Source organism: Anguilla anguilla, chromosome 15 (assembly GCF_013347855.1).
Source record: "Anguilla anguilla isolate fAngAng1 chromosome 15, fAngAng1.pri, whole genome shotgun sequence".
Taxonomy (NCBI): Eukaryota; Metazoa; Chordata; class Actinopteri; order Anguilliformes; family Anguillidae; genus Anguilla; species Anguilla anguilla.
This window is the reverse complement of record NC_049215.1, coordinates 33,099,918-33,122,576: the sequence shown is the minus strand read 5'-3', so window position 1 is coordinate 33,122,576 and position 22,659 is coordinate 33,099,918. Positions and strand designations below refer to the sequence as shown.

The window sequence follows — 22,659 nt, the reverse complement described above, 5'->3', positions numbered from 1 at the left end:
CGTTTTCTTTAACTCGAGTGAAAGGCCTTGTTCTGTTCCCGCAGTGTTACTGCGTGAGCGCCCAATCAGAGCCTAACGAGGGCAGGGTGGGGCGGGTGAAGCGCGGCGGCGGGGTTTTAATGCAGAGAGCGGGGCGCACGGCTTCTACTGAGGACGGGCGGCGTGAACCAGACATGGGCATGGCTGACCCGTACGGCACTGCCAGACAGGGGCACTGCAGACTGGCACAGGCAGACAGTGCCACAGTAGACAGGTACTGCCAGACAGTGGCACTGTAAACCCATATGGCACTGCCAGACACTGGCACGGCTGACCTGTACGGCACTGCAGACCCATACGGCACTGCCAGACAGTGGCACAGTAGACCCATATGGCACTGCCAGACAGTGGCACAGTAGACCCGTATGGCACAGCACACCCATATGGCACAGTCAGACAAGCAGGGCGAGACGGCAGCTCTTCCGTACCTTGGTGTAGAGGTAGATCCTGTCTGAGTTGCAGCTGGCGCAGAACCTGAGGCCCTCGTACAGAGGGAGGCTGCTGTGGGCGGGGTCACAGACGCTCTCTGTCAGGGCCGGGGGGGGGGGGGGGGTCAGAGAGAGAGAACATCAACTGTTAACAGTCAAATGCCTGAACAATCAGTGCTACCGTAACTGAACATCAAACACAATGACAAAGCGCTATTTAATATCTTCTGGCTTCGATCCGCGCCACCGGAAGGGGCCACGTACTGTATACACTGTGTGGGCCAAAAAAAAAAACCCTCTTCCACTCCATTATACGCACGTCAGACCAGGTGCTGCGCTGGGCGATAGCAGCCGACACTCGATACGCACCTTCATTAAACCGCATCACACTGCCGTCTCCTCGCACTGTCTCCAAGGTGTGTAAGCATTTTCAAACTTTTTCAAAAAGTTTTTTTTTTAGTGAGCGCAATTTCAGTTAATTCTCTCAGGCACTCTTTGTTATTGCTTGGCACAATAATAGGGGGGGTCTTTTGCCCAGAAAGTGTACTAAAGCATTCGGGTCACCCCGGCAGTGAGGCTACATAAGTTTTGGGCATGGACCAGACCAGATGGGCATAATCTTTAAGTCCTTAAATGTACGCTATGCAGGATTATTAACCTTGGAAATATTATAAAAATAACCATGCTAAGGGATATCTGTGATATCAATCTCTGTCTTTATGCACTTTCGCCAAATTTGTGCACCTTCACCTGCATGTTATTCGGGATGTGTTCGGGACATTTCTGGGCTTGGCGCTCTCTTCTGTGTGGGCAGGGGTGGGTGTGGCTACTGAGCGTGTGGTTTGTGATCGGTGTTGGGCTTTGCTAAAGAACTGGAGTTATCCTTGGAATTGCTTTTCCTCGTATGGCGTCAGCTGAAGTTTGGCACGGGGATGAAAAGTGATGCGGGGTAGGCTAGTTATATAACGTCCCATCGACAGAACGATAAAACCGCTATTATGTTTAACATAATGGAATTAAGCTGAATTAATCGAATCTGCCTTCTTACCTTCGCTCACGGTCACTAATTTAACGGTACTAACGTCACCTATAGCTATCCAGCTAGCTACCTTACTTGGGGTACTAACCAACTTAAACATCTTAGCTTTAGCATCGGCTCGTTGTCTTTTATTCACAGTGTGGGGCAGTTCAGTGGTGTGGGCAGGTGGTTTTTGTAGCAAGAAACCATGGTCTTTAAATTTCTAGACATTGGAATCACTGTTGGCAGCTATATTTATTAGTATTCAGATATGAATACTTGTTCCTGTCAGTATGATCAGCTACAAGATGCAAGGTCATCTCGTAAAAAAACAATATGTGTTTTGATGCACAGTTGTTTTTATTTCCCCAAAGGTGACAAACTCGATCAAACAGCCAAAGTACACAAACATTTACCCATTCACCTTCCCCAATACAACGCGAGGCTTTGCTTTTTTGTAACTAGACACTTGAGCTACAGAGAGTAAACACCTGAGAAATGTGTTCTTCGACCAAAAATAAAGGAAAAACATCAGACCGGTGTACACAAAGAAGGGAACACAATAACAAGCGGCTCGGCGTGCCAGATTTAATTGAGCAGATCAAGGGGTCAAATCGATAGCCAGACAGAAATGTACCGAAGAAAATCTCTCGGCCTCGACCCAGGAAACTGTCTGCAGACGGTAGGCGCTGGCTAACGGAGGCGTGCGTACGGGCTAATACATAATTTATAAAAAGCCATGTAACATCCGGAGGGGAGAGGTGCCAGAGAGGAAGTGACCGGTATTGTCATTTCTGCCGCGAGGGAGTGTACCCGCGCGCAGCCCCCCCGGAGCTAAAAACGGAAGCCCGGCGAGCCGCTCGCGGTCTTCCGCCAACGACGGGGGGGCCGAAGTGGAAGCAATCAGCGCGCGTTTGCTGCTGATGCATTGTGGGTCAATTTTATTGGCCGGCCCGGCTACGTTCTGCATTAACAGACAACAACCCCCCCCCCACCCCCCAGAGGATAAAGAAAGCGCTGTCTGATTATAGCCCGCGGGGGGGTGTCACGTCGAAGAAAAAAAATCACACAGCGCTATTGTGCGCCGTTAAGAGGACCTCTGAAAGACAAATGCGCCAGCACCGCGCCGCTGCGGAACGAGCGGTGGAGGTGGAGAAGGAGGGAGAGGAGGAGGAGGAGGATGAAGAGGGGGGGGGAAAGAATGAGACGGCTTGCGTCTCTCAGATCTCGCGCATTTGCGTTTCGCTCTGTTCAGCGAAGCAGGCGGCGGCTGGCTTTTGGTGGAACGGCTGTTTGAAAGCATCGACCCGCCTGCTCTGTGTTGGGGTGGGGTGGGGTGGGGGGGGCGGGGTGGGGGAGTAGGGGGTTGGGAGGGGGGGGGTTCAGAGGAGCTGCGGTGTTAATTGGAAACGCTGCCCCGTGTTAGCTGTGCCCTTCCTGCAGCCGATCCTGGGTGGAGGTGCTTCTCTAACATCGGCCTACTGACTGCGGCTCGGTGGCGAACACGCCGCGCGCGGCGCTCCTACGACACGGCTAACGGCTTAGCGTGCTAACGGCCCATCTCCCATTACCCACCATTTTAACCTACTGCTCATACTGGTGAACCCTGATAGACACCTCTGACTTATGGATTGCTGGTAAAAGAGAAATAGCAGAGTAAATACGAAGGAGTAATCCATTCTCAACAGAAATGATAAATTATGAGGTATTCTTCCAGGGATGGATAATAAAATAAAGGACAAAGCGGTTATGCTATGCAGCAAATATCAGTTACAGTATATAGATTTTCCGCTGTTTATACATTAAAAATAGACACGTAAAATGCATTCTTTTACTGCTCCGTTCTTGCAGAGGGACTCAAACCTGTGAGACATAATCCCACTAAAACAAAATAAAATAAAACGAAATTAGAACAGGCCGCAGAAGCAGAAATATATATTTCGGGCTTTTTTAAAAACTCAGAGGACCGAGGAGGGAAGCAAGGAAACTGGCAATATCCTCCCAAACGATAGCGATCCATAATCCTGGCCGTGCGGAATACTGATGCATTTATTAGCGGTGAGGGCGATACGCCACAGGGTGAGAACTCACGCTGGGCAGGGAGGTGCAATTCGACAAAAATAAAAAAATTAAAATTAACACGTGTGTTAGCATGCATGCGAGAACGCAGAAAACGCAGGAACGGTCCTCAGACAAAGGGCTGCTGGTAAGACCAGGGGATATCAGGAAGTAAAAAATGTTTTTTTTTTTTTTTTTTAAATATATCACTGGATTGACACACAGAGAGGACAGGTGAGATTAAGGGGGGGGTTACCGTCAGCCTGGCTGTGCGATGGGGCGCTCTCTCCTCCCGGCGAGTCCTTTCCCTCGCACCCGTCTTTCTCCGGCTTCGCCCCTCCCTCCGCTTCCGATTCCGACGCCCCCGGCCCGGGTGCTATGGCGGGGCGGGCTGGGAGGGCGGGGGTGGCGGGGGGGCCGGGGTCCGGCTCCTCGTCCGAGCTGGAGATCGCCACGCAGGGGCTCGCCGGTGCCGGGGGTCGGCCCGTCCCCGGACCTCCGCTGGAGCCGCCGCTGCCAGCTGACGGGAGGAGACGGAAAAAAACAAAATGTCCGCCAAAGCATCGCTGAGCTCGCTGCGCGTATAATTACAGCACGTAAAGGCACCTGAAGCACCTCTGCTCTCCGCGCTGCAATTCAAGCGACCGAATGCACCAGAAGCCTCGCTGGAGAGGGCCTTCAACTGAAGAGGGAAAATGGAGAAGCGTCAATTAATTACTGCGCCATTATGTCTATTATACCGCAGACCTTGGCGAAATTGTCATGGCTAGCCAGTCAGCGTTTAATAGCCTGCATCTCGGTTACAATAACATTCATATCCGCACGTACGCTATGACACGTTCAGCATAACACAAATTGAACATAAACTCTTTGCAGTGAAAAACGTCTGGTTAATTTTTTTTCTTTTTTTGTTGCTATTCCACCACTTTTAAAATCCAGACATGACCAAGCGTCACGTTTGACTGCACAGGTGGCACAAAGACACATCACTCAAATAATTTTTAAAAAATACACCGAATTGCTCAGGCAATACCATGTCTTAGCCTCGGTGAACACACATAAATATAGCACAGGAAAATCACGGCTTGATGTCATCTGATACTAGCAGACGATGCATAATTTATTCGTCTCTGATCCGTCGCGGCTGTAACACGCGGCACAAGAGGCCCCGAAAAAAAACACGTGAGACGCTTTTCAGCACACCTCGAAAACGCCATCTTTCAGCTCGCGGCGTCCAGAAGAACCGTTTCCTCAAAGGTCAGCCTCGCATGGATTTTTCTCAAAATGGACGTCTGAATTCTAACCCCCCGCCTGGCTCTCTCAGAGAAAGGAGAGGACTCCAGGCGGCTCGATCTCCCCCCCCCTTGTTTGTTTGAAAGATTCTGTCTGTGAAAAGGCTCCTTCGATACGTTCCACCAATTCATAAAGCGCTACGGAACATGCTATGCTTGTGAATGAAGGGCGAACACAATACTGGAAACGGTGGTGCCAATCATGTCGATGCCTATATTTCTGGGGAAATAAAATTATTACATGCAACAGAAACCTAGTTTAAAAAACTGAGCAATTAAAAAAAAAAAAAAGAACATAGTCTATCATATTTTTTGCATAAAGTGTAGTTAATTATCTGTGTTGCTCATCTTCATCAAAGACAGCAATCATATTGGAGGTGGGCACACGACCGTATATAATGGAATATACTCTGGAGATGCACGTCAGCACACGGCACAGTGTCCCCATCGTTCTAATATTGGGACATGAGATTCGTGGCAGGACTGGAGTTGTAACCAAAGGGAAGGTCATCCCAACACTGGCCTATCAATGCTTTATCAATCAACACCCCTTCTGCTCTCTCTGACAGCCCTCTGTCTCACAGGTCACTCTGAACTCTTAATCGATCCCTTTTGTTAGCATCGCGCTACACCAGCTCCTCTGTGAGATCAGTCTCACCCCACAGCCAGCAGATCTGCTTTCTGCTCTCTCTGCGCCACTGGAAATGTGGCAGGGTGTCAAATTCCATATCCTGTGCGCCGAGATGCTAACGTACAAAATGTACAATGTAGAGAGAGAGGGAGAGGGAGAGAGAGAGAGAGAGAGAGGGAGAGAAATAGGGAGAGGGAGAGAGAGCGAGCAAGAGACAGGGAGCATGAGAGAGAGAAAGTGAGAAAGTGCAAGAGAGAGGGAATGAGAGGGAGCGAGAGAGAGTGAGCAAGAGAGAGCGATGGAGAGCACGAGAGAGGGAGCGAGAGGGAGTGCGAGAGAGAGAGACACTATTGCATAAAAAGCTTCATTCTAACAAGGGGCACTACATTCTTCTGACACTGGTATTAAGACTTTATCTAACTTTTTAATTAAAATGCTGGTATTTATACACCTTTGCCATTTATTCATGTGATTCTTGTTTTTCCATTAATCTCAGCACAGTCCTAGTAGATGCATGGCTCAACTATGACATAGAGAGAGAACAGTAGGCACTGTAAGGGCAATGAAGAGGGTCAATGAGCGATAAACACATCGATGTGCTGGAGGGTCTGTATCAGTCATCCGTCTGCAATAAAAACAGCCGTCAGCGCGAAGGTCCAAACTACGCTGAGATGCTCATTTCATCCAGCTGAGCGCAGAAATGGACAGATGTCACTCAGCTGTGAAATTGTCCCCGAGGGCCCAAAACTGGGAAGTGTGCGCTGCCCACTCTATGACTCGTCCCCCCTCCCCTTCCACAGGTACACCCCCCCCCCCCCCCCCCCAAACGGTGTCCTCGCCTGGCTTTTAAATCCTCAGGGCTCCAGCGCATCGTCACGGGTTGCGCTACGGAGACACGCGTTTGATCTCTTAAAAGCAGGCCGGTCCCCTTTCAAAAAAGGTTTAGTGAGAGTCCTGAGAGAGTCCTCAGCAGGGAATGAAATGGAAAACGGCCTGGTCCAATCAAAAGACAGACAGCGGTCATGTGTCGAGTCGCTCAGCTGTAAGTGCAAGTTTCCCAGGGCGATCCTGGCGTGGGGTAGGGGGATGGGGGGGGGGGGGGGGGGCAGGAGGGATCTTCACGAGCGGCGGATATACCGCGAGGGGGCGGGACGACGACAGGGAGACGTCACCATGGCGACGGACGGCTGAAGGGACGGGTAAGACCTGCCCGCGCCTTCACGGCGGGCGGACAGACGGGCGGACGGAGGCTGACGCCGCCGGGCCGAGGCGGGAGAAGGAGAAAGGGACGTTCTCCCAGAGTCTTATTAGACGATATCACAGGAGCAGACAGTGTGACAGAACGCCACGCGGCTTCAGGCGAGGGTGTTCGTCAGCTCCATAAAAAACCCAGGGAGACCGGGACACACGCCAAAAATCACACCGTGGCACCGTCACGGGACGGCCTGGCAGAGCCCCCGTTTCCCCCCCCCCCCCCACCCCCCCCCCCCGCCCCCCCCCCCCCCCCCCCCCCCCCCCATCATCATCATTCAACTTTTCAAAGGGAGCGCTGCTTTGGCTCAAAACTTTGCAGCAGCTGAGGACGCGTAGGATTCGCAGATCAGATGCTCAGGCATGGGCTGCACTTCTGCACTTCCTGAAAGCCACTTCACTACGGGACACGAGTGCAAAAACATTTTTTTATAGAGATCGTTATTCTCAAGAGTTCTTACAGTTTTAAGAATTTCTTCTTAAATAATCCTTATAATTTTATTCCCAATTATCTCCTTTCATATTATTAAAAATAAAAAAGGGTCACTATATATATATATATATATATATATATATATATATATATATAAATATCATCTCTGATAGGGTGACTATACAATATCTCATATACATGCATTTAAAAAATTGCTCAAACTGAAAAAAGAAATTATGTCTAAATTCAACCATATGTAATTTATTTCAAGTGACAGTGAAGTATGGAAATGATATATAATTCATTAAATGCACCCTATATTTAATATATTACCCAGGCCCTGGTGGTTTGCAGTTCCAATCCCCTGGCAAATACAGTGAAAATCGCAGTTTATTCTTACCTTTAAAATTTCAAAATGTCAACATGTTATATCCCCCATATAATAATGACCTGTATATGAGCCATTTACAGGGTGCAATTATTTTACCTGATGATCTATTATAGGAAAGAGGACATTTTCTGCCCAAGAGTGACATTTTGACATGAAGACAAAAAGAAAGCTATACAAAGTGGCCTGGCAAGCAAACAGAGCTTATTGGCACAATGCTTTTCTACTTGGGTAACAACAGCTGTAGCCTGGTAGCTACTGCTGGACTGGCTATGCTACACCCTGCTAACAGTTCTCTTTCCACACACAGCACTGCGCGAGTCATTGTGGCCGTGCGATACAGTGTCAGCAAAACCATGCGAACCATCGGCTGTGTTTAAATCTAGCCTACTTCAACATTATTTCAGCAACGGCGGTTCAGACAAACAGCCCAAGCAGCGAGCTCACGCACGAGGCGGAGGGAAAGCGCTCTGGTTGCTCGTGTGTGAGAGCACCCGGCGATGTGCTCCTGAGCGGCTCCGTCAGCTCGACTAGCTCTGTGCTAAAAAACGTGGGAACACTTCCAACATGGAGCGCTCGTGACTGAGGCAAATTAACACATCTCTTCCACCTCGCAATTTGACTCCGTACAACCTCCGTACAATTTATTCCTACTCTGCCATTATTCCTTTGCAGTCCAGAGTAGAAATGAAGGGATAATCAGTCATTAGGAAAACTCGGGTAGTGAACTGAATTTAACCATTTAAAGTGTCTTATTCCTCACAAGAACCCGGACCAACTGGTTATTGTGAGACAGTGATTTTACAGAAGTGGTTCCCAAACGTGTGTGTGTGTGTGTGTGTGTGTGTTGGGGGGTATGGGGCTTTAAAAAAATTACTACTACCAATGGTAGGTCTGACAAAAAAAAGTTTGGGAACCACTGATTTACAGGATATAGCAGAAGCTACGTTCATTTTGCAGGTTAATGGAGCCCATGATTCTGGTCCATTACTCAGACCGTTAAATGCTGCCTGGCTTCCATGGTTCAGAGCTTCACATTAGTGTGTAGTATAACGTAATGTTATGCTTCAAAAGTAACACGATGCCATATGGTCACAATATGCTTACCCAAACACTGACGGATACCAAATGTTGATGTCTAAAATCAACAATAAATAGTAGTAGTAGCAGCAGCAGTAACAGTAGCAGTAGTAGCAGCAGTAACAGTAGCAGTAGTAACAGAAGCTGCAGCAGCAGTAGTAGTAGCAGCAGTAGCAGTAGTAACAATAGTAACAATAGCAGCAGTAGTGGCAGCAGTAGTAGTAGCAGCAGTAGTAGCAGTAGTAACAGTAGCAGTAGTAGTAACAGTAACAGTAGTAACAGTAGCAGCAGTAGTGGCAGCAGTAGCAGTAGTGGCAGCAGTAGCAGTAGTAGTAGTAGCAGTAACAGTATCAGTAACAGTAGCAGCAGCACTAGGGGTATCAGTAGCAGCAGTAGTAACAGTAGCAGTAGTAGTAGCAGTATGAGTAGTAGCAGTAGTAATAGTAGCAGCAGCACTAGGAGTATCAGTAGCAGCAGTAATAGTAGCAGCAGTAGTAACAGGAGCAGTAGCAGCAGTAGTAGCAGTATCAGCAGCAGCAGTAGTAACAGTAGCAGTAGTAATAGTAGCAGTAGTAGTAGCAGTATGAGTAGCAGCAGTAGTAATAGTAGCAGCAGCACTAGGGGCATCAGCAGCAGCAGTGTGGTGAGGGGTGCAGACTGATACCCACCTTTATCAGGGCGAGGGGTGGCACACATCTCACAGTAGGGCAGCAGGGTGCTGTTGGCGTAGGTGCAGGCTCCACAGCTCCACCCCTTCCCCACATTCGCTGGGGGGGTCCGGCCCCCCACCGACAGCCGACGGGAGGCCAGGAGGGACGCTGGGGAGGCCTTCCCCGCCCAGGACCTCCTCTTCCTCCCCGCGGGCAGCTGGGGGCTTGCAACCCGAATCTTTTTGTTCAGGGGGGCGAAGTCCTCGTCCTCTTCCGGTCCGTCGGGACCAGGGCTACGGTCCCCCCCCGGGCTCTGTCCCTCTCGCTTCTTCACCTCCACATCCCCATGCTCCTCCCCCATCTCAGAAATCGGGAGGGGGGAACCTTCCCCCTCTGTTCTCCTCCTCTTCATCTTCTCCTTGGACGAGTTCGGTGAGAAAAACGTGCGGATGTCGTGCTGCTTGTCCTTCTCAAACTGCATGGGGGGGGGGGGGGGGGGGCGGGGGAATGGGGGGAGGGGGTAATAGCAAAGACAAGAACAATGGCAGCCATGCAAATAAAAAAAAAAGGGTTTTGACAGAGGACACATTAGCATCGCGAGTGTATTATTACGGTCATTATCAATGTTTTTTTTTTTTTTCCTTTTTTCCCCCCCACTCTCTAATGCGGCGGTTTCTATAGGTTACAAAATGGCTTCATTAAAAATACGGCTGATGTAGCTCCTCGAGAAACATTACAGCACTCGATGCTGTTAGCCGCGGCACTGAACGGGGGATTCATTTAAACGAGTCGGGCAGGTCAGAGAGCCTTTCACAGCGTTCGGCTTTAACTAATCTGAATTAGCATAACTCCCACGAGCACACAGCCTCGTCCTCCGCAGTTAAAATCCACCGCTGAATGTACGAGGCACAGCACAGGCCACCTGTCCTTGTACAGACAGGTCAGAGACCGTCTTCAGAGCGATGCAAGAGCACACTGCGGCTGTAAATGATCTTCCAGCCCAAATGCTGATAAATTCATTCACTCTTTGTAACAGAAAATAACAAAGTTTACATATATATATACACACACACATATATACGTATATACACTACCAAACCACAGGTCAGCCCAATTTTCCAAAACAAGTTTAATATCAAATTATGATGCATGAGTCTAGAGACCTTCTGGAATCACTTCAATAATTTCTGAAATTCATACACAGCAGAGGTCAGGAAGCTTGGTCCCTGGGACTCAATGCGTTTGATGGCTTTTGTCACAACCGATAGCATGATGAATTAGGGTTGCTGAAAAAAATGGACTTAAATTCTAACATAATGCACAGTGCCATGAAAAAGCATTTTCCCCTTTCCCGATTTCCTCTATTACTGCATATTTGCAACCCTGAATGGTTTCAGATCTTTACCCATCTCACCTATATGAAAAAGTTTTTCACGGCACCATACATTCACTAATTCCAGCACAACAGCTTGTAGCCATTTGCTCTGTAAATTAACTCATGATTTTTCACATCTTTCATAGTTTTAGCTTCAGTGACCATGTGACCACACTCCCACCAGTACCCCTATGAGCTCATCTGTCAGTCTATAATGGAATCAATTGTTACAAAAATATAACCTCTTGCTCTAAAGGAATTACTTGTCATACAGCACATAACAGAAAATAGAAGTATTAGTTGATCTGACTGATTAAGAGTTCTGGGATGTGAATGTGGAATGTATATTCTTCGTGACCTACATGGCTATTTCTGTGATATAATACGTGACCTTAAGCATGCAAATCACCCCTTCAGTAGACTTTAAGCGTCTTAATTAAGAACAATTAACAGCTCGTTACTCAGCTGCAATTAGGCAGCAATGAAAAGCGGCGTACGTAGCGGTTCCCCTGTTTGACTGCGTCTGAAAATGCTTTGGATTTCAGAGAAATTCATTTATCTATTGTTTTCCTTCCACGTGCCCGGGGAATTAGCATGGAACAATCGGAAACATACATGTCAGATTTGTCACTTTCCAGAATTACTTACATACGTGAGCCGCAGCAAAGAGTCTAGTTCGCCACTCGAAATGAACAATTACAGATTATATGGAAATGTGAAAAGCAGAAGAAGGGATCGGAAAGAAGAATCTAAAGATGTAATTTGGCTTGGTTACAACAGCCGTTTTGATGAGATGATTCATGCTGAAATGAAGATCCTTTCATTACGATGGCAGGTTATTAAAGTCTGCTTACAAAGTTCTCCTGTTTGAGAATGCAGGGTATCGGAGCCCGTGCTTTTATAACATTACAGTCAGCATGCTTTTGCAAATGGGAAATCAAGAGAAAATCTAACAAAAATTGCTTCCTCTTGTAATGATTTCTCTGTCTACATTTTATAATTATTATATTGATGTTCAGCACAGTTTTCTTAAAAAAAAAACATGCACACAAGATGGTTATTAAAACCACACTGCATTGTGGGTATACACAAGCAAGGTTGCACTAGTATTCCACATAAATACAAACTGTATAGCAGATGTAATGGCAGCTTTTCAAAAAGAAAAAATCACTATTAACATTATCCATATAAATACCTAGGTTCAGTAATTAAAACATGTCCCTACTTGGAAACTGGATTGCAAAATGAAGGTCACTGTTTGATCAGTTTTATAAACTGATCCACTATTTGTAATATGTATAGGATTATAGTTTAGTGTTCACAGAGTGAACGGGTAGATTTATCACAGACCAATGGCCTGAATCAGATCTAGTTCTGCTTCTCTCTGGCAACAGGCACCATTTCTGCCAAACCTGTCTGAAAAAAGGCTTTTTTTAAGCATGCTTTAGTAAAGCCCCCATTATACCACGGTAAAGTTCATTTACTAATAACTGCATTCTGAATCATAAAAATTTATTGCAGCTCAGCCACTCAAACACATTCCAGCAGCGATTTCCAGCAGAGAGAACCGTGCGAAAAAATATTACAAGGATATGTTGCAAATTATAATTTATGCCACCGCCAAACCTCCCCCCCCCCCCGCCCCACTCGCCCCCCCCTCCCCCCCCAATATTGGCCTATCCTCAGACTTATTTATAGACCTGACGAAATGAAAATTTTCATACCCAACATATGCTTTAATTCATGCTGTTGCTAGGTTTCCAGAATCCCGTTTTTTATGGGTTTCAGAGGTTGGCGGTACAGCGCGCGCTGGATTCATTGCGGGCGGGGCGCGGTCGGACTCACATGGGAGAAGAACACCTCGTCGTGGTCCCCGCATGCTTCCCGCACCAGAGCCTCGCCGGGCGTCCACGCCTGGGCGAAATTCAAGAAGTCCCACTTCTCCTTGTCCCCGAGATCGGCCTTCAGGTACTCCTTCCTCCCGTTCAGGGTGCTGCCAGTGACCGTTTCCTGAAACCATATTATTTTCGACATAAAAAAATGCCACATATTTAAACTTAAAATTTAATTTTGAAATCCTCTAATTAAATAAAACAGTAAAACAGCGGCGGGCTACCACAGGGGGGTACAAAACAAACATGGAGTGGTTTCAAGGGAGAAAACAGACTAAATTTACACACTGAATATTTGTTTGGTTCCCCAATTAATTCCCAGCGAGCATTCTAAAACGATTATAACGATTCTTGAATTTTGTGCATTCATAAAAAAAAGTTAGCTGCTCTATGTCATTCACACACAGGGCATGTTGCAGTATTACACAATAATGGCTGTGTGAGAACAGCTGGCCGAATCTTCTGAAGAATACCATCCTGGCTATGGTGCTCTGCCTTTGTACTTCTGAAAAGTCGGTAATGGAAATACAGCTGTACAGGCGATTGTGCTACTCGAGGCATGTTATCCTGCTTTTCAGCCAAAAGAATAATCCAAGTATTACATTGAAAACTGAAAACATTTTTCAACTGAGCTGTCCTGCAGTAAATCCACATCACATTATATACGTATATAAACAGTCCTTAATAAAGCTGGATATGGATATATATAATGTTCAGTGGTATTTCCACCTGGGGTGTAACGAACAAAGACTGTTGCTAGGTTTCACATCTGAAACGACCGTCACCCACGCTCTCATTTCCTGAGTCGAACGCATTTCCTCCTATTAGTTCATTCGCGTTTGAAATGACCTCGGGCACCGCTCGTGTCAACACAGAAGCCTAACTGAACACGTAACGGATCCGACAGCGGCTGACAGACGTGGATACTGTCTCCGGCATCGCCGGGCCACGACCGTTGCCGTTCGCGCTGAAGTGGAGGCGCGAGAGTTCTGGAAATCTCGCTCTGAAATTCCATCTTGTAATTTGCGGAGACAAAAAAAAAAACAGCGCGGTAGGAAGGGAGAGCCATCTGCAGCATTCACACTGCACGCCGCAGCAGACCCCGAGAAAAGCACCCGCTGCACGATGTCAAATTCGCACAGCTCCCAGTGCCAATGACGACAGACATATGCCTGCTTTCAATTAACATCCACCCTTGACTTTGACGTATACTTACATGTTTCTGATTATTTATTTTTTTGCTTAAGAAACAGAATCATTTGTAAAGTGCAGGAAAAACGTTGCATTTTTGAATCCAGTGCACAGTTCCTCACATGGAGTGCTGACCTTGAGGTATTTTCCCATATGTAGTCATGTAAAAGGGATTCAATGCTGGATTTTTAGCCTGTGTTTACATACAATCAAAGAAGCCTTCAATCTAGCCCGCTCGCTCCTGAGTAACCGACCGAGTCACAGACACGCAAATTCATTAGAAACTACCAGTAAATTTCTCCCATCAGTTACTCCGACCAGACATTAGGCTACATTGTCTGGTTGGGACTACCAAACTGAACATGTACAAATAAGTTGAAAACACAGGTGCACAAATTTGGCATAATGTGCACAAAAAGACAGGGGTTGCCAGTGCATCATAGACACACCTTAGCATGGTATTATTTTAAGACATTTTCAAGTTAAAAATCCTGCCTAGTACTCCTTTAAGTTATGCAGTATACAGTTAAGGAAAGGTCACACAGCTGTTCAGCCCTTCCCCACCTTCCTGTTGAGCATGCCCCACATGATGGTGTCGAAGGTTCCCTTGGCGATGAGGTAGTGGACGTGCACGGAGCTGGTCTGCCCGATGCGGTGGGCGCGGTCCTCCGCCTGCTTGACGTGACCTGGGTTCCAGTAGAGCTCGGCGAACACCACGTGCGTGGCGGCGGTAAAGGTCAGGCCCTGTGACAGAGGGGGAGGAGTTATGCGGTTAATGTGGGCGGGGTTCCAGTAGAGCTTGGCGAACACCACGTGCCTGGCCGCTGTAGACGTCAGGCCCTGTGACAGAGGGGGAGGAGTTCCAGGTTAATGTGGGCGGAGTTGAGTTAATGTGGGCGGGGTTCCAGTAGAGCTCGGCGAACACCACGTGCGTGGCCGCTGTAGACGTCAGGCCCTGTGACACATGACAGAGGGGGAGGAGTCCCACGGTTAACGTGGGCGGGGTTAATGTAAGGCCCTGTAACACATGACAGAGGGGGAGGAGTCCCACGGTTAACGTGGGCGGGGTTAATGTAAGGCCCTGTGACACGCGACAGAGGGGGAGGAGTCCCACGGTTAACGTGGGCGGGGTTAATGTAAGGCCCTGTGACACGTGACAGAGGGGGAGGAGTCCTGCGGTTAATGTGGGCGGGGACTCACCACCCGAGCATGTGCTGAAGTCACGCGCAACGCGCTATGCATCCCGCTATCCTATCCTAACACCGAAGTCACGCGTCAAATAGTCACGGAGTGGAAAAATCAGGCTTATTTAAATGTTAACAGTTCTTTCTTCAGCTCCACATTTGTGAAGATTCCAAATATAAGATCCCGTGTGAAAGTTCAGTGACTGCAAGTTTGAGCTGGCAAAACAAGGTGAAGAGACTGAAGTGGGGTAAAATACTTTTGCAAACAGTCAATTTTGTGCGGGTGCACATGAGGTATATTTAAATATAATTAGACTGATGGTAAAATTTACATTTGAGGGAAAAAAAAAACTGATTTTGCTGGGGGAAATAAAGAGTACAGTTAGGCACAAAAAACGTGAACTAAGAACATGACCCTTGAATGCTGGACTGACAAAAAGCTTGAAATATCCAACCAAGCATTGCCCATACATTAATTTTTACCCAGAAAACACCTCTGTGACGCTTTAGTTCACATTACAGCAGTTCTGCAGTGCACATTTCCTTCAGTACCTTACACTCCATCCCGTTAAAATCAAGTGCTCATTCCGTGGGAAGTCATTACTGCCGACGCTGTGCAAACAGAACCTTAAGTCTTAGAGCTGAGCGATGCATTAGTGAGACCATTTACAGCTTCGGGGGCGGTGGTGGGGGGGGAGGGTGGGGGGGGCACCGAAATGCCAGCGCTGTGCAGAAGGGCCTGTTCCAGGACTCTGGGCTTCAGCTCGTTTCTTAGTTACCGTGCGAACGCGCACTGCAGTTACGCGGGAGGGAGAAGAGAAAAAGAAAAAAAAACACATTTTCTTTTTTTTTTTTTTTTAACTTCTATTCCAAAAAGTGCCAACAAGTTCTTGATTGGCTCGGTTGCTCTAAGTGGTCATGAAGGACCAGGACCGCCTGAAGCGATGTTTGGAGATGGAAACATGCAAAGGAAGGAAGAGGCTCATCTCTAAGTAATGACTGAGCATAGCAGCTCGCTGGGGAGACCGGATAAGGACACGAGCCCAACGTGTCACTGGATAGAGCCACGGCTCCTCGTCCTCCACATCCCCACAGCGGAGCAGTTATTCCTGATTTGTTTCAAACTTGGAGAGTACCTGCGAACGAAGTCCACTAATTACGGACTCGTTTGCATACATGGCAGCTCTCCAGATCCTGTACTCTCGTTTCATATCCCTCGTTCACTGCTTTTATTCTTGAGCCATTATTCAAATGCCCGTTTCAAATTCCCTTCTGTGCCTTTATTTTAATACGCATTTCCACAATTTCCTATTTTGACTCCATTTAATATATTTTATTTTGTATGATTTTTTATGTAAAGCACATTAAACCCCTTGTGTTAAAAGCACAGCGGAAGTGATAATTATCCTTATTATGATGATGACCATCATCATCATCATCTTCCTCTGAATTCAGCGCATACCTGTCCCGCAGCCTGAATGCTGAGGATGGCCACCCGCGTCTCCGGATCGTTCTGGAAGCGGTGGACCAGGTGCATTCGCTCGGACGACGGGACGCTCCCGTCGATTCGGATGTACTGCGCCTGAAAAACACCACCGGGCACGGCCCCAAAATGGAGGAGATGTTTCAGGTCAGACCGAAAGACTGAGCCCTAATCAAACTCCTTCTTCAACAGAAAATTCATGAAGCTTAACTATCTGGTATTCATTTTCAGGACGAATGTAAGGATGAACGTTGATTAATCCAGGACATCTTGGGACTTTACAATGAACCATCAATGCCAGCCACAACCCCACTATACTCTTCCACTGCAATCATCTCATTATGAGCAAACGTCTGGTGATTTGTCGGCCATTTTGAGGAAGTGGTAAATACACTGCTGTTAAGTGAACACTATTACCACAACAGCCTTGCACTCTAAGTGACAGAAACTCCACATATTAACAGCAACTCTCTAAAAATATATAACTGAATGTCATGAAATGTTGTGTTACTTAACCCCTCCGAGTATATCCAAGAGTAGACTTTTACGACTGCATGACCTTTCAAAGGGGGTCTGTTAGTCTCACCTTTTCCGTGTTCAGCTCCAAGACAAATTATTGTAGATCACTGCACCGTTGAGAATGTTCAAGGTTTCTGTTTTTAGTCCAATTTGTGTTAATTGGAGAGGATGAATCCGAAAGTGTGACAACGTTACATTCACATGACGGGGTGTGATCGTGGGCAATTTGCCAGACACCCCCCCCCCCCCGCCCCCCCCCCCCCCCCCCCCCCGCCCCCACCCCCTCTTTTAACATCCCTGGCTTACTTCTAATGTGGCACTGTGAAGATTCATTTCCCCCCGAGTTGAGGAACTGTCTCCAAACTAATCTCGGAACCACGTCAGTAAGTTTTAATGCAAGTACATTCTGTGCTGGAGGTATACGAGGAGTTGTCACTAGATATTGTTTTCTTTATTATTCACAATGAGTGAAATATATCCAAACAGTCTGAAAGGTGTTTAAAAGCACAACAAAACAATGGTCTTGTTTTCATGTGCAAGAAAAATGATTGCGAATACAAACAAACAGGCTGTGTGCCTGTGATTTGACATGCTAACGTGCTCACTGGCACCAGCGCAAGCTGTGTGCCATTGGGGTGATTTGACATGCTAACATGCTAACTGGCACCAGCGCAGGCTGTGTGCCATTGGGGTGACTTGACATGCTAACATGCTAACTGGCACCAGCGCAGGCTGTGTGCCATTGGGGTGACTTGACGTGCTAACTGGCACCAGCGCAGGTTGTGTGCCATTGGGGTGACTTGACATGCTAACGTGCTAACTGGCACCAGCCCAGGCTGTGTTTGGCGACTGTCGGCAGCGTGAAGCCCACTGACCTGGCCTGTCAATCACTGCGGAAGCAGAATCCCGTCTTTTCTCAAACCCGTCTGCACGGAGGACTGATCCTCTCTTCGCTGCCTCTTTCCCAGGCGGAGTTAAGAAATAAATCCCTCCATTATCCGCCACGGAGCGCCTTTTCTGGGCCCGGTTCGGGGGGGGTGGGGGGGCATCCTGCTTCCGAAAGCTCTGGAGCTCCGAAAGCAGGTGTCTCAGCCCGGTGATCCACCTCCCCAATGCCCCCCCCCCGTCAGGATCGAACCGCATTAACGAACTTCGCTCAGGCAGAAAAGCGCGGCTCTTTTAAGTTGAGGCGAAGGCCAGCGTTTCCCATCTATAATGCGGGTGACCTGTACAAATGCATTGTGGGGCCTATTTTTAACGGGCGACTGGGAAGCGAACGCGCGGGCAGGTGCTTTGACAGGTTTGCGCGGGCGATGCGGCCGGCCCCGTGTAAAAGGGAAGGAAATGGAAAGACAGCGAACACTCTCTCTCTCTCTCTCTCACCCTCTCTCACAGCGAGCGGCGCTCTCTCTCTCTCTCCCTCTCTCTGTCTCACAGTGAGCGAGCGGCTCTCTCTCTCGCTCACACAGCGAGCGGCACTCTCTCTCTCTCCCTCTCTCTCTCTCACAGTGAGCGAGCGGCACTCCCTCTCTCTCCCTCTCTCTCTCTCACAGTGAGCGAGCGGCGCTCTCTCTCTCTCTCTCTCTCTCTCTCTCTCTCTCTCTCTCACAGTGAGCGAGCGGCACTCTCTCTCTCGGGCCGGGGCGCTGCTGCTGCTGATGGGGGAGGGGGGGTGACGGGAGACGAGGCGGTAATTACCTTGGCCTGGATGACAGCCTCGGTGCAGGCCTGCAGCATGGCGAGGTGGTGCGCGAACACCAGGAACTTCAGCCGCTCGTTCTCCAGCAGCATGCGGATGTAGTCCTTCACGGCTCCCGCCTGCGGAGGGAGAGAGAGAGAGAGACCGGAGCTGAAAACCCATCCGACCGGCGGCCCAAATGGGCCCGCACCCCGTCCCCCGCGCGCGCCAGTCGCCAAAAATGCACGACGCGACAGGGCCGTCCTGCAGTCACCGGCTCGGTTTTGGGGTTTGGTAAGGGGGGGGGGGGGGGGGGGGGGGAGCACCTGCTGTAGCCTCAGGTCAAACAACCAATCCTGTACACACTTGTCACATGATGATACCAACACACGCTCTGTCATTTTTTTCTGCCTGTGTAGTCACTTTAACTGACAAACCTTGGTAAATGGTAAATGGACTGCATTTATATAGCGCTTTTATCCAAAGCGCTTTACAATTGATGCCTCACATTCGCCAGAGCAGTTAGGGGTTATGTGTCTTGCTCAAGGACACTTCGACACGCCCAGGGCAGGGTTTGAACCGGCAACTCTCTGACTGCCAGACAATCGGTCTTACCTCCTGAGCTGTGTCACCCCTTCAATATATATATATATTTGGCTTAAGGTAAAAAAAAAAAAAAAAGAGATGGTGTAAAAACAAGTAGGCTAACGTTGCGTCCATGTTCCAAAACTCTTGCCTCCATCTCTCTCTGCCCCACTTCAGAAAGAAAGCTGCAAAAAAAACTGGCTAAAGCTGCTTCCCTCTGCAGTTTTTACAGCTCGTTTTTTTATTTAAAAAAAAAAAAACGACAAACATGTATATGTAGGGCAGGACAGTTTGCATTTACAGCTGGACTAGCTCAGAGAGAGACAGCAGCACACTGCAACACCAACAGCCAAACTAGTACTTCTACAACAGACTTCTTTTCAATTCATATTCTATACAGCACATTTGCCCCCCAAACACAAAAAAGAAAGAAAAAAACATTTCCACCATTTCACACCATTTCACACACCGCCTTCCAGGAAAGACCGATGGCATCCCTATACCCACCCTTAAATAAGCAGGATCAAGAAAAGACTGACTTTTTCCCGCTTATTTCCCCCGTACTCCCATTTCACTAACCCTGGTACCGCCCTGGTTCTGCTTGCACGTGGGTTCTGGACCGTGTCTTCCCGTGCTGTACCAGGCACTGCTGGGAAACCTTCTCACTGACTGATCTGGTAGCGTAGGCTTTGTGCCACTGGGGTGACTTGACGTGCTAACGTGCTAACTGGCGCCAGCGCAGGCTGTGTGACTTTGGGGTGACTTGACACGCTAATGTGCTCACGGGCTCTAGCGCAGGCTGTGTGCCGTTGGGGTGATTTGACGTGCTAACGTGCTAACCAGCGCAGGCTGTGTTTGACGATTGTCGGCAGCGTGAAGCCCACTGACCTGGCCTGTCAATCACTGCGGAAGCAGAATCCTGTCTTTTCTCAAACCCGTCTGCACGGAGGACTGATCCTCTCTTCGCTGCCTCTTTCCCAGGCGGAGTTAAGAAATAAATCCCTCCATTATCCGCCACGGAGCGCCTTTCCTGGGCCCGGTTCAGGGGGGTGGGATCCTGGTTCTGAAAGCTCTGGAGCTCCAAAATGCTGGCACCTCAGCCCACTTCAAGCTCACACTGACCGTGTATTAGCTTCCACGGGTTTTTTTCAAACCCAGCGAATGAGAACAGTTAACCTACCGCAACCGTCTTTGCCGGGTAAGACAGGACAGGGGATTAACACACATACACGGTATACGCTGGGCCTTCCGTAATATCTCATATCTCGCACACACGCACGGGAAATCAGTCACATCAGTTAAGTAAGGCATTACATTACATTACATTAGAGGCATTTAGCGGACGCTCTTATCCAGAGCGACTTACGCAACTTCTTACATGGCATTTACATCGCATCCATTTATACAGCTGGCTATATATACTGAAGCAGCACTGGCCCTGCCTCCGGGTTTAGCAAACTCGTGAAACAGGACAGGGCATTAGCTGAAAAATCTGAAAATCAGCCACATCAGCCAGCGAGGCAGTTATGGCTAGAACAGGCCCCCGCCTGCGGGGTTTTCAGCAAACTCATGAAACTTGCAAACAGGCCAGCTCCTATTGGCTCCCGGGACAGCGCAGATCTCAGCTGAGCACGCGGTCACACGTCCGCCGCGCTCTCACCGTTTTCTAGGCCACCTGATCCAGGATTTAGGCCACCTCCAGCAGATAAACTGGGCTTCTTACCCGGGCTGCAGGCAGGCAGCACCCCAGTGTGCTCTCAGGCACGCCCAGTAAAACAAGGGCTACCACTGGCTACTCTCTCTGGCGTATATATCGAAATACACGGGCTTGCATTTCAATGAAAATCCACCCTTAAATCCACCCTTAACTTTTACTCACAAGTACATGAAAGACTTGTATACTTTTTCTTCACTAACTCAGTTTGGCCGGTTGCTATCAGCGTTGAATTCGCCAAACTGTCCGTGAAGAATAAAAAAATTAATTCTTGCTTTTGATTGTTAGTCAAAATTGTGGACAAATGCTGACTGAATCCCAGCCATGGATTGTGCTTTCAGTCTCTAACGTCCTGTGTTAGAATGATTTTTATTTTTTTTTTAAACTTTCATCTAATAGTCTTAACGTCGGGAACAATGTAAAATCTACACATATATTATGCTAAATGTGCAATGACTTAATTAAATAGTGTGCACCTGTGTGCCTCAGTTTAATTAATGGTATGTTTTACGATTTACTGAATGGCTGTTTTTCTGTTTTGGTTTATCTCTTTTACACTCCCCTGTTCAATTTTGAGTGGTACCACTATGTACCCTTCCTGAGTAGCACACTATATACCCTATCTGAGTGATCAACTACAATCTTCATTGAGTGGTACACTATGTCCCTCAATTGAGCAGCATGTACAAACATGCTTACTTTCTCTCTCTCTCATACATACACACACACACACACACACACACATACACACAAGCATGCACATGCATTCACACACACACACAGAAACACACTCACATACACATGCAAGGTGCTTAAGCGAAACAGAATTGTTCACCGCACAATTGCAGCAGCCGCAGAACGGACAGGGGGGGTTGGGCGGGGGCTGTTGGGGCGGGGGCTGGTGGGGGGGGGGGGGGGATAATGACATTATCCAAACTTCAGCGTTCTTTTCTTTTCCCCTCCATCAGCGATTCTCCTCAACGCGCCGCTGAACACCAACATCCCCGCAGCTGCCTCGCCGCCACCGCCGCCGCCGAGCGCTTACCTGTCACCGCCGGCAACGGGGACGCTGCCGCGCACGCCCCACGCCACCCCAGCCCGCCTGCCAGCCCGCCAACCCCTCGCCTCGACATGCCGCTGGCACCGCTCGCAGGCGGGCTCTCGGCGACGGTCCAGTGCTTCTAATTACCCAGCAGCCCCGGAAGGTGAAAGGCGCGACCCGTCCCCGTGTCTAAAGAGACGCACAGCTCAACGCTTTCATTAGCGCCAGCGCTAAGCTGCGCTAACGCTGCCCAAAGCTCGCAACATGTCCTCTCCTCTCAAACAGTTTTACCTGTTCTTTTTCTCTATCTTTATTTATTTTTTTTTTAAAGGGTCGCCCACACACACCCACACACACACACACCAACACACCCGCACATACATCCACACACACGCGCGCACACACACACACACGCACACACCCACACATACACCCACACACACGCGCACACACCCACACACACACACCCACACACACGTGCACACACACACACACACACACACACACCCACACACACACGCACACACCCACGCACACACACACCCACACACACAACCACACACCCACACATACACCCACACACATGCGCGCACGCGCACACACCCGCACACACACACAGGCACACACGCACACACACACACACAACCACACACCCACACATACACCCACACACACCCGCACACACACACAGGCACACACGCGCACACACCCACGCACACACACACCCA

At 48.5% G+C, this 22,659-nt stretch overlaps 1 protein-coding gene across 4 annotated transcripts in view; it reads right to left on the bottom strand.

The window, feature by feature from the left end:
- zranb3 (zinc finger, RAN-binding domain containing 3) overlaps window positions 1-22,659 on the bottom strand; it is a 63,178-nt gene that overhangs the window by 15,109 nt on the left and 25,410 nt on the right. For all 4 annotated transcript variants that reach the window (XM_035393575.1, XM_035393576.1, XM_035393574.1 and 1 more), the window contains exons 9-15: window positions 18,611-18,730; window positions 16,373-16,492; window positions 14,291-14,470; window positions 12,489-12,653; window positions 9,287-9,743; window positions 3,800-4,063; window positions 468-565 (exon numbers count right to left, since the gene is read on the bottom strand). In XM_035393575.1, the coding sequence (XP_035249466.1) occupies window positions 468-565; window positions 3,800-4,063; window positions 9,287-9,743; window positions 12,489-12,653; window positions 14,291-14,470; window positions 16,373-16,492; window positions 18,611-18,730 (1,404 nt within the window). The remainder of the gene's footprint in view (window positions 1-467; window positions 566-3,799; window positions 4,064-9,286; window positions 9,744-12,488; window positions 12,654-14,290; window positions 14,471-16,372; window positions 16,493-18,610; window positions 18,731-22,659) is intronic.